The sequence below is a fragment of the Sarcophilus harrisii genome, chromosome 4 (genome assembly GCF_902635505.1).
Source record: "Sarcophilus harrisii chromosome 4, mSarHar1.11, whole genome shotgun sequence".
NCBI classification, from domain to species: domain Eukaryota; kingdom Metazoa; phylum Chordata; class Mammalia; order Dasyuromorphia; family Dasyuridae; genus Sarcophilus; species Sarcophilus harrisii.
The window spans coordinates 117,525,912-117,537,978 of NC_045429.1; the positions used below are offsets into that span (position 1 = coordinate 117,525,912).

At 43.3% G+C, this 12,067-nt stretch overlaps 1 protein-coding gene across 1 annotated transcript; it reads left to right on the forward strand.

Moving 5' to 3' along the window:
- Positions 1-267: 267 nt before the first annotated feature.
- Positions 268-6,856, forward strand: MPZ (myelin protein zero). Its single transcript, XM_003769636.3, is given in 6 exon segments — positions 268-432; positions 3,055-3,221; positions 3,628-3,841; positions 4,780-4,915; positions 5,106-5,166; positions 5,341-6,856. Coding segments are annotated over 6 exon segments (939 nt in total). The 5' UTR covers positions 268-365; the 3' UTR covers positions 5,635-6,856.
- Positions 6,857-12,067: the final 5,211 nt, after the last annotated feature.

The following is a 12,067-nucleotide window of genomic DNA, read 5'->3' on the forward strand; positions in this document are numbered from 1 at the left end:
TCTACTTCCCCACCACCACCACCACCACCCCCTTAACATTCCAATTAGGGGAGCAGGGAGGCCATTTCACACAAAGCAGTCTGTGTAGGGAAGTATGTGCCCTCCTTCCCAACCCTGGGCACACAATGCTCCTTCTCCACCCTAAGCTCTGCCCCCCTCCTTTTTTCCCTCCCCACCACCCCCCAAATGCACATGCCATACTGCAATTGGCCACTGACTCAGGCCAGCCCCCCCACCCAGGCTAGATCCCCAGGGGATTTTAAGCGGGTTCCAGGAGACCCTGCTCAGTTTCTTGTTTTTCCCAGGACTTTCCCAGGCCCTCTGGCATCCCGGGCCCAAGCCCAACCCCAACCCCAGGCCCAACCATGGCTCCTGGGGATTCCCCAGCCATCCCAATTCCTGTCCTGAATGTGCTGCTCTTCTCCTTTTTGGGTAAGTGGAGATTTGCCCCCTTTCTCCCCTTTAGATACACATTTATAGGCACATTTAAACATATTATTATATGGGAACTGTCCATTATCTCCTAGCCTTCCTACCTTATACCTTCATATCCCTTATTTCCCTTTTGCTCACACCATCCCTATTTTCAAGAGAACAAGAACATGGTATAAGTCAGGGTGGATGAAGGGACATATTCTGGAGGGAGAAAGCAGGTCTCTATGAAAGTTGATAGAGATTTTTTTCTCTTTTGCTCACACCATCCCTATTTTCAAGAGAACAAGAACATGGTGTAAGTCAGAGGAGGGATGAAGGGACATATTCTGGAGGGAGAAAGCAGGTATCTATGAATATTGATAGAGAGCTAAAACCCAGATGGGGAAAAAGAGACTGCTTTCAGAGCTGTAGCTGAGAGCCTGCCAAGACAGATGTCAGGGAGGGTGAGGGTGGAAGCAAGATCAAGATACCTGGTTTCCAGGCCCCACTCAACACCCAATCCCCACCCCTCAGCACACTGACAAGTTTCCTGATAACTGAATACATGAGAAAAGGTCAAGTGTGATCCGAGGGAGGGATCTTAAAACTAATTAGTTGTCAAGGTTCTTTCTTCCGAGGAACAACTCCTGTCTTTGCCTGTGTGTGTTGGGAGGGTTGGGTGGGAGGGAAAGGGGTGCTAGACTGTTCTTTTACAACTGTCTTCCTTTATGTGCATTCTGACATCCTTCTCTTCCTCTCCCCAACTTAGCATGTCATGTAGTGGGTGGGTAAAGGAAGGACTATCTGCAGGATTCTCGGGGGCCCAGAGCCAGGGAGAGGATGGAGGATGGGGAGAAGTGAATAAAATGGAATGGGGCAAGTCAGAACATCAGCCCAGAGGCTTGAACTCCAGCTGTTTTAGGTGGATTGCACTGAGCCTCATAACCCAGAACATGGAGGAACACCTTAAGAAAAAGCTGAGAGGGCAACAGTGGATAGAGCACCGGCCCTGAAGTCAGGATGACCTGAGTTCAAATGTGACCTCAGACACTTAATACTTCCTGGCTGTGTGACCCTGGGCAGGTCACTTAACCCCAACTGCCTCAGGGTGGGGGGGAAGAAAAAACTGAGGGTGGGGAGCTGCAGAGATGACAGGGACTATAGTAACTTGTTGACTTGAAGCTCCCAAGTTTTACCAAGTGCTTTGTTCACAACAATCCTCTTGTTGAGTGATAGAGATCCCCAAAGCAGAGGGACTAGGGTCTAGCCAGGTAAAAGGGAGGTAGAATTTGGACCTGAGGAAGAACTTCCCCACGGTGAGAGACCATCTGGGATGTTCCTGGGTGCTGAGGTAGAGCACTTAGGTATGGGGGAAAGGAGTGGGAGGCCCAGACCAGATCAGGCCCTTCATTTCAGCCAGACAATAGAGCACTGTCTGCTTGGTTAATCCCTCACCCCACCTCCACCCCACGCCATTCAGCCTAGGGAACAAAGGGACCTTCAGCCACGATCACCCCCTGGGGTGCTGCCCACACACAGTGTTCCTGTCAGCACTTCCCTTGTGCCAGCCCTGGGTGGGGGCACAGGGCCAGTGGGAGCTTTAAGGGAGGGGGAAAGCAAAGATAGAATACCTAAAAGAGGCTTCCAGTTAATTTTTTTTTTTTTTTTTTTGCTTCAATATCCACAAAGGTGGATGAAAAAGAGGTGCTGAGTATCTCAGGAGAGTTCTCTGGGAAGCAAGGGCTATGTCTACATCTTTGTCTTAATTAAATATTCTTTAGGCTAGAAGTTCCTACTCAGCTGGGTGGTGGCTAAGTGAGAGAAAGTGAATGGTCCCCCATTTCATCGTGAGAGAAAGTGAATGGTCCCCCATTTCATCTTTTTTTACCCAAGATTCCAAAGCTCTAAGGCTAATCAAAGGAAGACTAAGTTGATTCCAATCCTGGACCCTAGCTAGTCTACATGTCAAAACTTAGTTCCCTGGACAGGAGGGGAGCTGGGTTCAATATGTCCACCCTAGATATCTCCCTCCCCCTAAAAGATTCAGGGCCAGAAACATTGTTCTCCTGGGAAAGGCAGAGAAGGTGCCACATTGTATTCCCTCTGTTTGGAATTTCAAGCAGCAGAGTGGATGAATATTGGAAAGTTCCTACCTACAAAGTCCATACCCAGGGTATATGGCTACAACCCACATCAAGGAAAAGATTACATTCTGTCATTGTTTTTTTAGCTATTCTTTCCTGTTTAGATTTAATAAAAGTGGAGTGAGGAAGGAAAGATTCTCTAGACAGTGAGAGGGGAAAGCTGTCGTAATTCATCCTTTATTTCTTGAAAGGCATGAAGAGGATTCATTTGGGGTGTTGATTTCTTTTGACCCACAGTATATAAAGAAAAGCACAGGCAGATACACAGCTTATGCAGATCTATCTAGTTGAGATCTCAGTTATTTAGGACTTTAGGAACAGATAATCTGTATTTCCACCATTCCTATTTCCTCAAGCCTGACTCTTTCCATCCTCAGGTGGCCCCCTGGGTCATTGATTTCCCATGTTCTCTTATTGATTGTTCCTTGTCTTGATCGTGTGTGTGTGGTATAGTTCCCTGCCAGCTCTGACCTGGAGGGGGCTCATGTGTTTTCAGTGTTGTCCCCGGCCCAGGCTATTGTGGTTTACACGGACAGGGAGGTCCATGGCGAAGTGGGCTCCAAGGTGACTCTGCACTGTTCCTTCTGGTCCAGCGAATGGATCTCAGAGGATATCTCCTTCACCTGGCGCTATCAACCTGAAGGAGGCCGGGATGCCATCTCGGTGAGGGTCTGGATACTACACAATAAATAAAAAAGGAAGAGTGGAAGGTTTATAGATTATTAAAAGGACTCAGAGGAGAGGGACCTACAGGGCAGGAAGGAACAGAATTTGGGTTGAAGTAAAAGATGTAGGGGCCCTAATGCTAATTTTAATAGGACAGAGATATTTTAGGAACAGTGGGTGGTAGATGGCAGTCCATCCCCTGGATGCCATTGTGACTAAATGCCCACACTCCTGGCATTATTCCCTATTCCCACTCTCTTTCCATCCCACTCTGCTCCAGCCCTTTTCCTATGCCAGACTAGGTCATTGATGAGAAAAGACAGTCTTGGCAATGACCCTCCCACACACTTGCCCTCAGGCACCAGAACCTCAGAACCACTTCTATCTGAATTCCATACCATAGATTTTCCACTATGCCAAAGGCCAGCCTTACATCGATGAAGTTGGTGCCTTCAAAGAGAGGATTCAATGGGTTGGGGATCCTCGGTGGAAAGATGGCTCTATTGTCATCCACAATCTAGACTACAGTGACAATGGTACCTTCACCTGTGATGTGAAAAACCCACCTGACATTGTTGGCAAGACTTCTCAGGTCACACTTTACGTCTTTGACAAAGGTATGGGGGGATGGGGAATGGGGAGGGAATGGAGGAAGAAAGAGAAGAATGAATGAATAATGAACTTTTACTAAACTGTATGTTAATACATAAATTATGTACTAAACATATGTAAAAGGCACTGTTAGACAATGGGATTATGAAAACAAAAACATCATCCCTGTTCTCAAAGAGTTTGTGCTCTAATATAAGTATAATATAAGTAAACTGAGGGAAGGAAATACTAATGAAGGATGAAGGGGGCAAAGAAGGCTTCAGAAAGGAATTGGCTTATGAGATGATCCTTGAAAAAAGCCAAGGAGGTAAGAGGAAGTATGAGGAAGCAGCTTCTGGAAAATCCACGAGGGGACACCTAGACCTGGCAGATGTTTTGTCCCAGTTTATGAAGAGAGAAAACAAGAGCATTACATTCAGGAACACCTAATGGGAAAGGTGGGCTAGAACAGTTTCTGAGGGGACTGGTATGAAAGAAAGCTGGAAAGATTCAGATTTAACAGCCAGGTTGAGGAGTTTTTACTGAAGGCAATGGGGAGTTCCTAAAATTTTTTTTAGCAAGATAGGTGCATTATAAAAGTTTATTTGGGGCAGCTAAATGGAGAACATATTGGAGAGAGGAAAGTTGGAAACTGTGCAGAGGACAGGAGGGAGGGGAGTTAGAAAGTGAGTAGTACCTCATATGGGGCTATGAGAAGAAAAATCCGAGAGATTCATGAAAAGAAGTCAACTTCTTGTTGGATCTGCCAGGTTGTAGTGCAAGGCATCAGGGGATGGCTCCTGGCTTTTTTACACTACAAAAACACGCTCAGTCATGGAGGAAGTAAGACATCTTTCTGACATTTTTCTGATGACCCATAGGAAGGAGGCCTCAGAAGTCAAGGGCTGCAGGCAGTAGATCCTCCTGCTCCTCCCAACCTTTTCTCTCTTCCTTCTCTATTCAGTGCCCACTAGGTACGGGGTGGTTCTTGGTGCTGTGATTGGGGGTGTCCTGGGGCTGGTGCTGCTGCTGGTCCTCCTCTTCTATTTGATTCGATACTGCTGGCTTAGGAGGCAAGCTGCCCTGCAGAGAAGGCTCAGGTAAGGGGGAGTGGACCCCTGGACATCAGGGAAGGCCTCCGAGGTGGGACAGGGCGGTCTATGGAATGGGAATGGGTTTATTAAAGCTCAGCAGCTCTGGGGCTCCTGTCTCCATCCGTCTCTGCCCCATATATCACAGTCTAGCCCTCCCCTTGTGACTTGTTGGACATCAACACCCTTTTCATTGCAGTGCTATGGAGAAGGGAAAGCTGCACAAATCCAGCAAGGATTCATCTAAACGCGGCCGGCAGGTCAGAGGAAGCTCTGAGGATTCTGGGGACAAGGGGATGTCAGGAAGGAGATGGGCAAGGGATCATAGAGAGAGAAAGATGGGGAGGGGAAGAAACCCCTGCGCTCGAATGAAAGGAAAGGGGCAAGGGCGAGGGTGGAAAGAACTGACTTCTGTTTAATATATACTATTGCAGACACCTGTTCTGTATGCCATGCTGGACCACAGCCGGAGCACCAAAGCAGCTAGTGAAAAGAAGTCCAAGGGGCTTGGGGAGTCTCGCAAAGATAAGAAATAGCGGTTAGCCGGCCGGGCAGGGGGCCGGGGGCCGGGGGCAGAGCCCTCCAAAGGCTCCCAAGTAGTGGTCATTGAGATGGAGCTCCGAGGGGATGAGCCGGGCACTGAGCTCCGGCCTGCGGTCAAGTCCCCCAGTAGAACCAGCCTCAAGAATGCCCTCAAGACCATGATGGGCCTGGACTCAGACAAGTGACCACTCCCTCAGGCCCTGCCAGGATATGGGGGCCTAGGGCCCCTCACCCCTGCCCAGTGCCCCCCATCTCCATCTTCTCTCTCTCTCCTCTCCTTCCCCTACCCCACTCCAAGATGTAAGTTTCATTCCAAGCCATAGTCCCCAGGTACCTCACTCTCCACCTCCAACTCTGGCTCTCAGGGAGTCCAGCAGTGCCCGCCCCTCCCCACTACCTACAACCCTAATAATGGCTGTGTGTTTGGTGCTGAGAAGAGGGGGGCCCCCATTCCCGCTCAGCCTGCCCCTCTCCCTCTACCCTCTTTTCCAAGACCCATCACCCAGCTCCCTTCTTTAGTCCCCTATCGCCAGTCCCTAGCTAACACCCTAGATTAAGCTTTCCTAGGAGCTGATTTAGGGTTTTTTGTTGTTGTTGTTGCTGTTGTTGTTTTTTTTAATAATCTATTTGCTATTTTTTATCTGTATCCAGCCTACCCCTCCTGCTCTTCTCGGGTACCCCATCTTCCCCCTCCCCCATGACTGAGAACAAATGACGTCATGAGGCTTCTGATGTTCCGTGTAATCCCCTCCTCACTCTATCCTCAGTCCACACAGGGATAGCCAGGCCAATCCGTGGGCTGGCCCAAGCCGGGTCCTCGGTTCCCAGGGTGGGTGCCCCTCCCTCTTCCCCTTGGAGCTAGGATCTGGGGCTGGACTTCTGTCGGAGAAGGCTCGAGGGGAAATGGGGAAGTGGGGGGAGCAGGGAGGGTGTGTGAGCCAAGCCACGGCCTTGGGGAATGTTTAAAAAACTAAACTCAGAAGCAAAAATGGAAAGAGAAAAGAAAGAGAGATAGGATGCACTCCCAGCCACAGGGAAATGAATGCCTAGAGTTTTTCTACATTCTGTATATTTCCCCTAAGATGCCCCAAATGTGTTAAATGTTTAATAAACACTGACATTTCCAGAAGTTGTAGGGTCTGCCTCTTATTCCCTCTCTGCAACAACCCCCAGTCTCTACCCTACTCCCAGTCCCCTAATCCCGCACCCTTAATCCCAAAAGATAGATAAACTCAGATAGCTTCCCCCCCCCTGCCCCGAAAGCCTGACCTCAGAGCTGCTCACGACCCTGTTAAGGTTTCTGGGTTTCAGGCTGGAAAGGAGTGAAGGTATCAGACATATATCGCATCCCCTTTATAATTCTCATAGCCATTCCACCTTTGTTATTAAAGACTCTATTGTAAGGTCCTCTGTCTCTCTAAAATCATTTTCATATGGAACAGTTTAATGATAAAAAGGGGAAAAAAAGAGGTAACTATACATCTGACATTTTCCAAGCATTGAGTAGGATGCAGTAACTAGAATCAGACAACAGGGGGCTTTCTTGCCCACATGAGCATCTCAAACTTCTGTCTTCCCATTCCAGATAATTTATGATCCCATTTTACACAACCCGACTAATCTCCCCCAAAATCTTAACGTCATTACGGCCCACCCCTACTCATAATAAATCTTTTTTTTTTTTTTAATTCACTTCCTTTCCCTGGCTAGCACTGACAAGTAGAGAAATTTCTTCTTGTTATTAAAATCATTTAGAGCAGTGAGTCCCAACGCTGGCCTTGAAACATTTTAAAGCATCTTCCTTTATTATGATAGTTCTCACAAAACTCTGTTAAAACAAATTCCTTTGAATTACCTTAAAATTAAAATCACTCTATATTCTAAACTGCTCTTTTGAGGATGGGAGAGACAATACGATTGGATAACGCCAGAGAAATTGAAAGTATCTAGTCCATTAAGTCCCCTTGTTACCAAAAACATAAACATGGGTTTCTTTCACTGCAGCCCAGCTGTGTGGCCTTGAATTCTGTATATCAGAACAGTCTTCTCCCATTGGATAATAAAGCCCAAGCGTTTCTCATTCCATTCGTTCTTTTAGCTCATCTGGATTTCGGCTTCAAACATGGTGGAAGACATATATCATTACAGTTTACATTCAGATTTCATCCCTAATATATACAGTGTCCAATAGATCAGCTAGGATGAAAAAGAATCATGTGAAGGCTCTGTATGTATACCAGTTTTTAAAAAATATTCTCTTGCTCTGTTTCAATAAATGTATCTCTTCCTAATTTTTAATTAATTAAGGGTTAAATGTTTAATAAGCATTTAACTGGTCCAGACCTGTGTTGGGCTTGAAATCAGTAAGATCTAAGTTTGAATAAATGTCCCTGACATTTATTAGCTATGTGACCTTGAGCAAATCACTTTGATGCTCACTTTCCTCATATGTGAAATGAGGCTAATATCATTCATTAGTACTTGTCTCATTAGTGTTGTTGTGAGGATAAAGTGAGATAGTGCAATAAAGTGCCTTGTAAATCTTAAAACAGTGCTTGATCCAAAATAGGTGTTTAATAAATGTTTGTTAATTGAATGAAGGGCAGCCAGATCACACAGTCGCCAGGCCAGGAGTCAGGAAGTCTCATCTTCCTTCGTTCAACTGCAGCCTCAGATACTTACCAGCTATGTGATCCTGGGCAAGTCATTTAACCCTGTTTATCTCAGTTTCCTCTTCTATAAAATGCTGAGAAGGAAATAGCAAGCCACTGAAGTATTTGCTAAGAAATCCTCAAATGGGGTCACCAAGAAACAAAACAACTCAACAACAACAAATGAATGAGGAGAAAAATATATAAAAGAAACAACCAAGAGATAATCACTCAATAAGTAATGATCCCTGGCTTAAGTTTCTTGCAAAGATCACTTCAGTTGATAAGTGTCAGAATGGATGCCTTTATAATTAAGGGGCCTTCAGGGGCCTCAGGTGTTGGCTCACAATGCCTAAGTAAGACATTTATAACATACAAACAAAAGATTCAGAGACCAGAAGAAGATTTTTCTATAGAGCCAGACTATTAGAATAGCATCTGCAAAATGGGGATTAATAATATGTGTATTACCTGTTTCATAAGTAATTTCATAAGGGCATTGGGAGGAACCCACCATATGAACTATTATCCCTTATTCTTCCCTAAAGTCCTATTTGGACATCTCCTGATGACAACCTTAATTTCACCCCATCAAAAACTCATATAGCTTCCTCTATTGCTTTTTTTCTTCAAACTCCTAAGAATGGCATACTATTGCCATGTGCTTTCATTTCCTCGCTTCCCACTCACTTTTCAATCCTTTAGGATCTGGCTTCTGACTCCACCACTGTTTTCTCCAAGATTATTAATAATCTCCTAGCTGCTAAATCCATTGGACTTTTCTCACTTCTTATTCTAGCTGGCCTCTTTGCAGTTTTAGATACAGTCATTCATCTTCTCTACATACTTTCCTCCCTTACTTTTCTCTCGAGTTACCTCTTCTCCATCAAATCACTCTTTCTCATATTCCTTTGCTGAGTTATTATCTAAGCATGGATACTTGCTGTATCCTTGGTTCCTTTCTCTACAATCTCTATTCCTCAGTGATCCTGTTAGCTCCCTTGAACTCAATTATTATTCCTATATAGATGACTCCCAAATCTATATAACCAAGCATTATTTTATTGAACTGTACAGACTTACAGCCCCTTATATATCTGTTGGACAGTTCTACCTGGAGGTCCTGTAGGCATCTCAAACTCAACATGCATAAAACATTATATTTTCCCCCAAATCTCTCCCACCTCCTCCATACCTCCCATATTATCAAAGATCCCACTATCCTTTCAACATCACTGATGTTTAACTATGGAGTCATTTTCAACTGTTTTCTTAATTCTCCTCCAATTTAATCAATTTCCAAGTCTTATGAATTGTACTTTCACATTTTTCCAATCCACCTTCTTTCTTTCCATTCACAAAGCCACTGTTCTAATATAGTTCCTCAGCACCCCTCATTGGCATAATTGTAATTTTCTTGTAGATTGCCTGCTTCCTGTCTATCCCCTTTTCACATAATTGATAGTCCTTAAATATAGATCTGATCATGCAAATCCCTTATTAGAAATAAGATGTAGCTCCTTATTGCCTCTAGGATAAGATAGAAAAATTCTCGGCTTAATATTTATGATGTCCAGTCTGGTTTCTATCTATCATGCAAGTCTTGTTTCATATTATTTCTTTCTACCTACTTCACATTCCAGGCAGACTTACCTACAGGCTGTTCCCTTTATACAACATTATTTCTTCCATTTCCTACCTTCATGCTTTTGCATAGGTGGTCTTCAATGCCTAGAATATTCTCTCTCCTCACTTCTATCCCCTTTTAGCTAATTTTTAGCTTCTTACATGGTAACATTTGGGACACCAGCTCCTATGAGAAATCTTTCCTGATCCCTATATTTGGTACAGCCTTCTATTAATTAGACAAAGGTCAAGTTTACCCATCTTTGGGCAGTTAGATGGCACAATGAATAGAGCAATGAGCCTGAAAAGAGATTCATCTTCCTGAGATCAAATTTGGCCTCAGACATTTACTAAGCTATGTGATCCTAGGCAAATCACTTTACCCTGTTTGTCTCCGTTTCTTCATCTGTAAAATGAGCTGGAGAAAAAAAAAATAATCAAGCACTCTGGTATTTTTGCCAAGGAAACCCTAAAAGGGGACATAACTGAAACAACAATTATCCTTCCCCACCTCAGATCTCATTGTCCCTCCCTAAATCCTCAATTCTATTTCCTGTAGGAACACTTCATTATTGTCTCTAACAACCTGGAGTGTGGAAAGGCATTTCTAAACTTAAAATAGGCCATAGTCACTTGCCTGTGACAGAAATATAACCATCAAACCATTGTTGCAAGTCATCATACGATTTCCCCTGTACTCTAAGCTAGTTAGGATTTCTAATTTTCTTTTTTTCCCCCAATTAATCAATTAATTTTTTTTAAAACACACAGTGCTCTATGAATCATGTTGGGAGAGAAAAATCAGAATAAAAGGAAAAGACCATGAGAAAGATTAAAAAAAAATTAATGAACATAGCATGTGTCGATTTACATTAGTCTCCTTAGTTCTTTTTCTGGATGCAGATAGCATTTTCTGTCCAAAGTCTATTGGGATTGCTTTCAATAATTGAACCACTGAAAAGAACCAAGTCTTTCATAGTTGATCATAGCATTCTTTTTTTTTTTTTTTTTTAATTTAATAGCCTTTTATTTACAGGATATATACATGGGTAACTTTACAGCATTAACAATTGCCAAACCTCTTGTTCCAATTTTTCACCCCTTACCCCCCCCCCCCCCAGATCATAGCATTCTTGCTGTTATTATGTACAGTGTATTCCTGGTTCTACTTATTTCATTCAGCATTAGTTCCATCTTTCTTTTGTTAAACTACTGGTATCTCAGTCCTAAGCACAGGTTTAAAATTCTTACCATCAATTATTACTTGACAATCCCAACTCTGCTTCTCTCCTTTAAGTCTCATTATCACTTGACAATCCCAATTCTGCTTCTCTCCTTTAAGTCTCAACAATTCCACAATAATACACTCTCTTCCCTTCTGCTTTACAGCAATTTGTCCATCCCACTAATCATATTGACAATTTTGCTTAACACTCCAATTGTTCTACTTACCTTTTCCTACTTACCTTGCCTCTTCTTGACAATTTAACCTTCTCTTTTTCTTCTTTTGAGTCTTTGTTTTCAATTCTTTATTATGTTATTTTTTTTTGATCCTTCTTAATCCTTAGTATTCCTTCCTGATACTGTTAAAGGGAACTTCACCCTACTCCCCACAATAGATCTAGAAATAGTATCTGAAAGTGGAAATTATTCCCCTTCAGCCATTCATCTCCTACAAGAAATCTTTCCTGATCCCTACAGTTAGTACAGTCTTCCACTCATTAGATAAATCACTTAACTTTGTCTTAGTTCCTCATCAGTAAAATAAGTTGGAGAAGGATATGGCAAACGATTCCAGCATCTTTGCCAATAAAACCCCCAAAAGGGGGTCATGAAGATGCAGGAAGACTGAACACCAACAACCAAAATAATTTCAACTAGCAGAGATAGTATTAAATAAGCTCTGGCCCTATTTACAAAGTCTCTTCTATACCATTCAGGTAATATTTCATCCCTCCCTTGCCCTTCATTGTTATACTTGTTTAAGCTACTAAGCTTCTTTCAAAAGTTTATACCTGGTACTTCCCCTGCTACTAATACCTCAAACTCAATATATCCCAAAACTGAGATTATTACCTTTTGACCCAAACCTCCTCCTTTGATCTTTATTGGTCAAATGAAAGTGGTACTCCCATTCATTTTATGTCCTATTTTCAAAACTTAGAGGTGATGTGGTAGAAAGAATGAAAGTTCTAGAGTCAGAGGACCTAAGTTTCATCTTAATTGTTACCAATATGACTTTGGGCAAGTTTTTTTTCAACTCCTCTGGCCCTTATTCTCTTCACATGTAAAATAAAAAACATTGAACTAGTCCTCTAAGGTCTTTTGTAATCCTAAGATT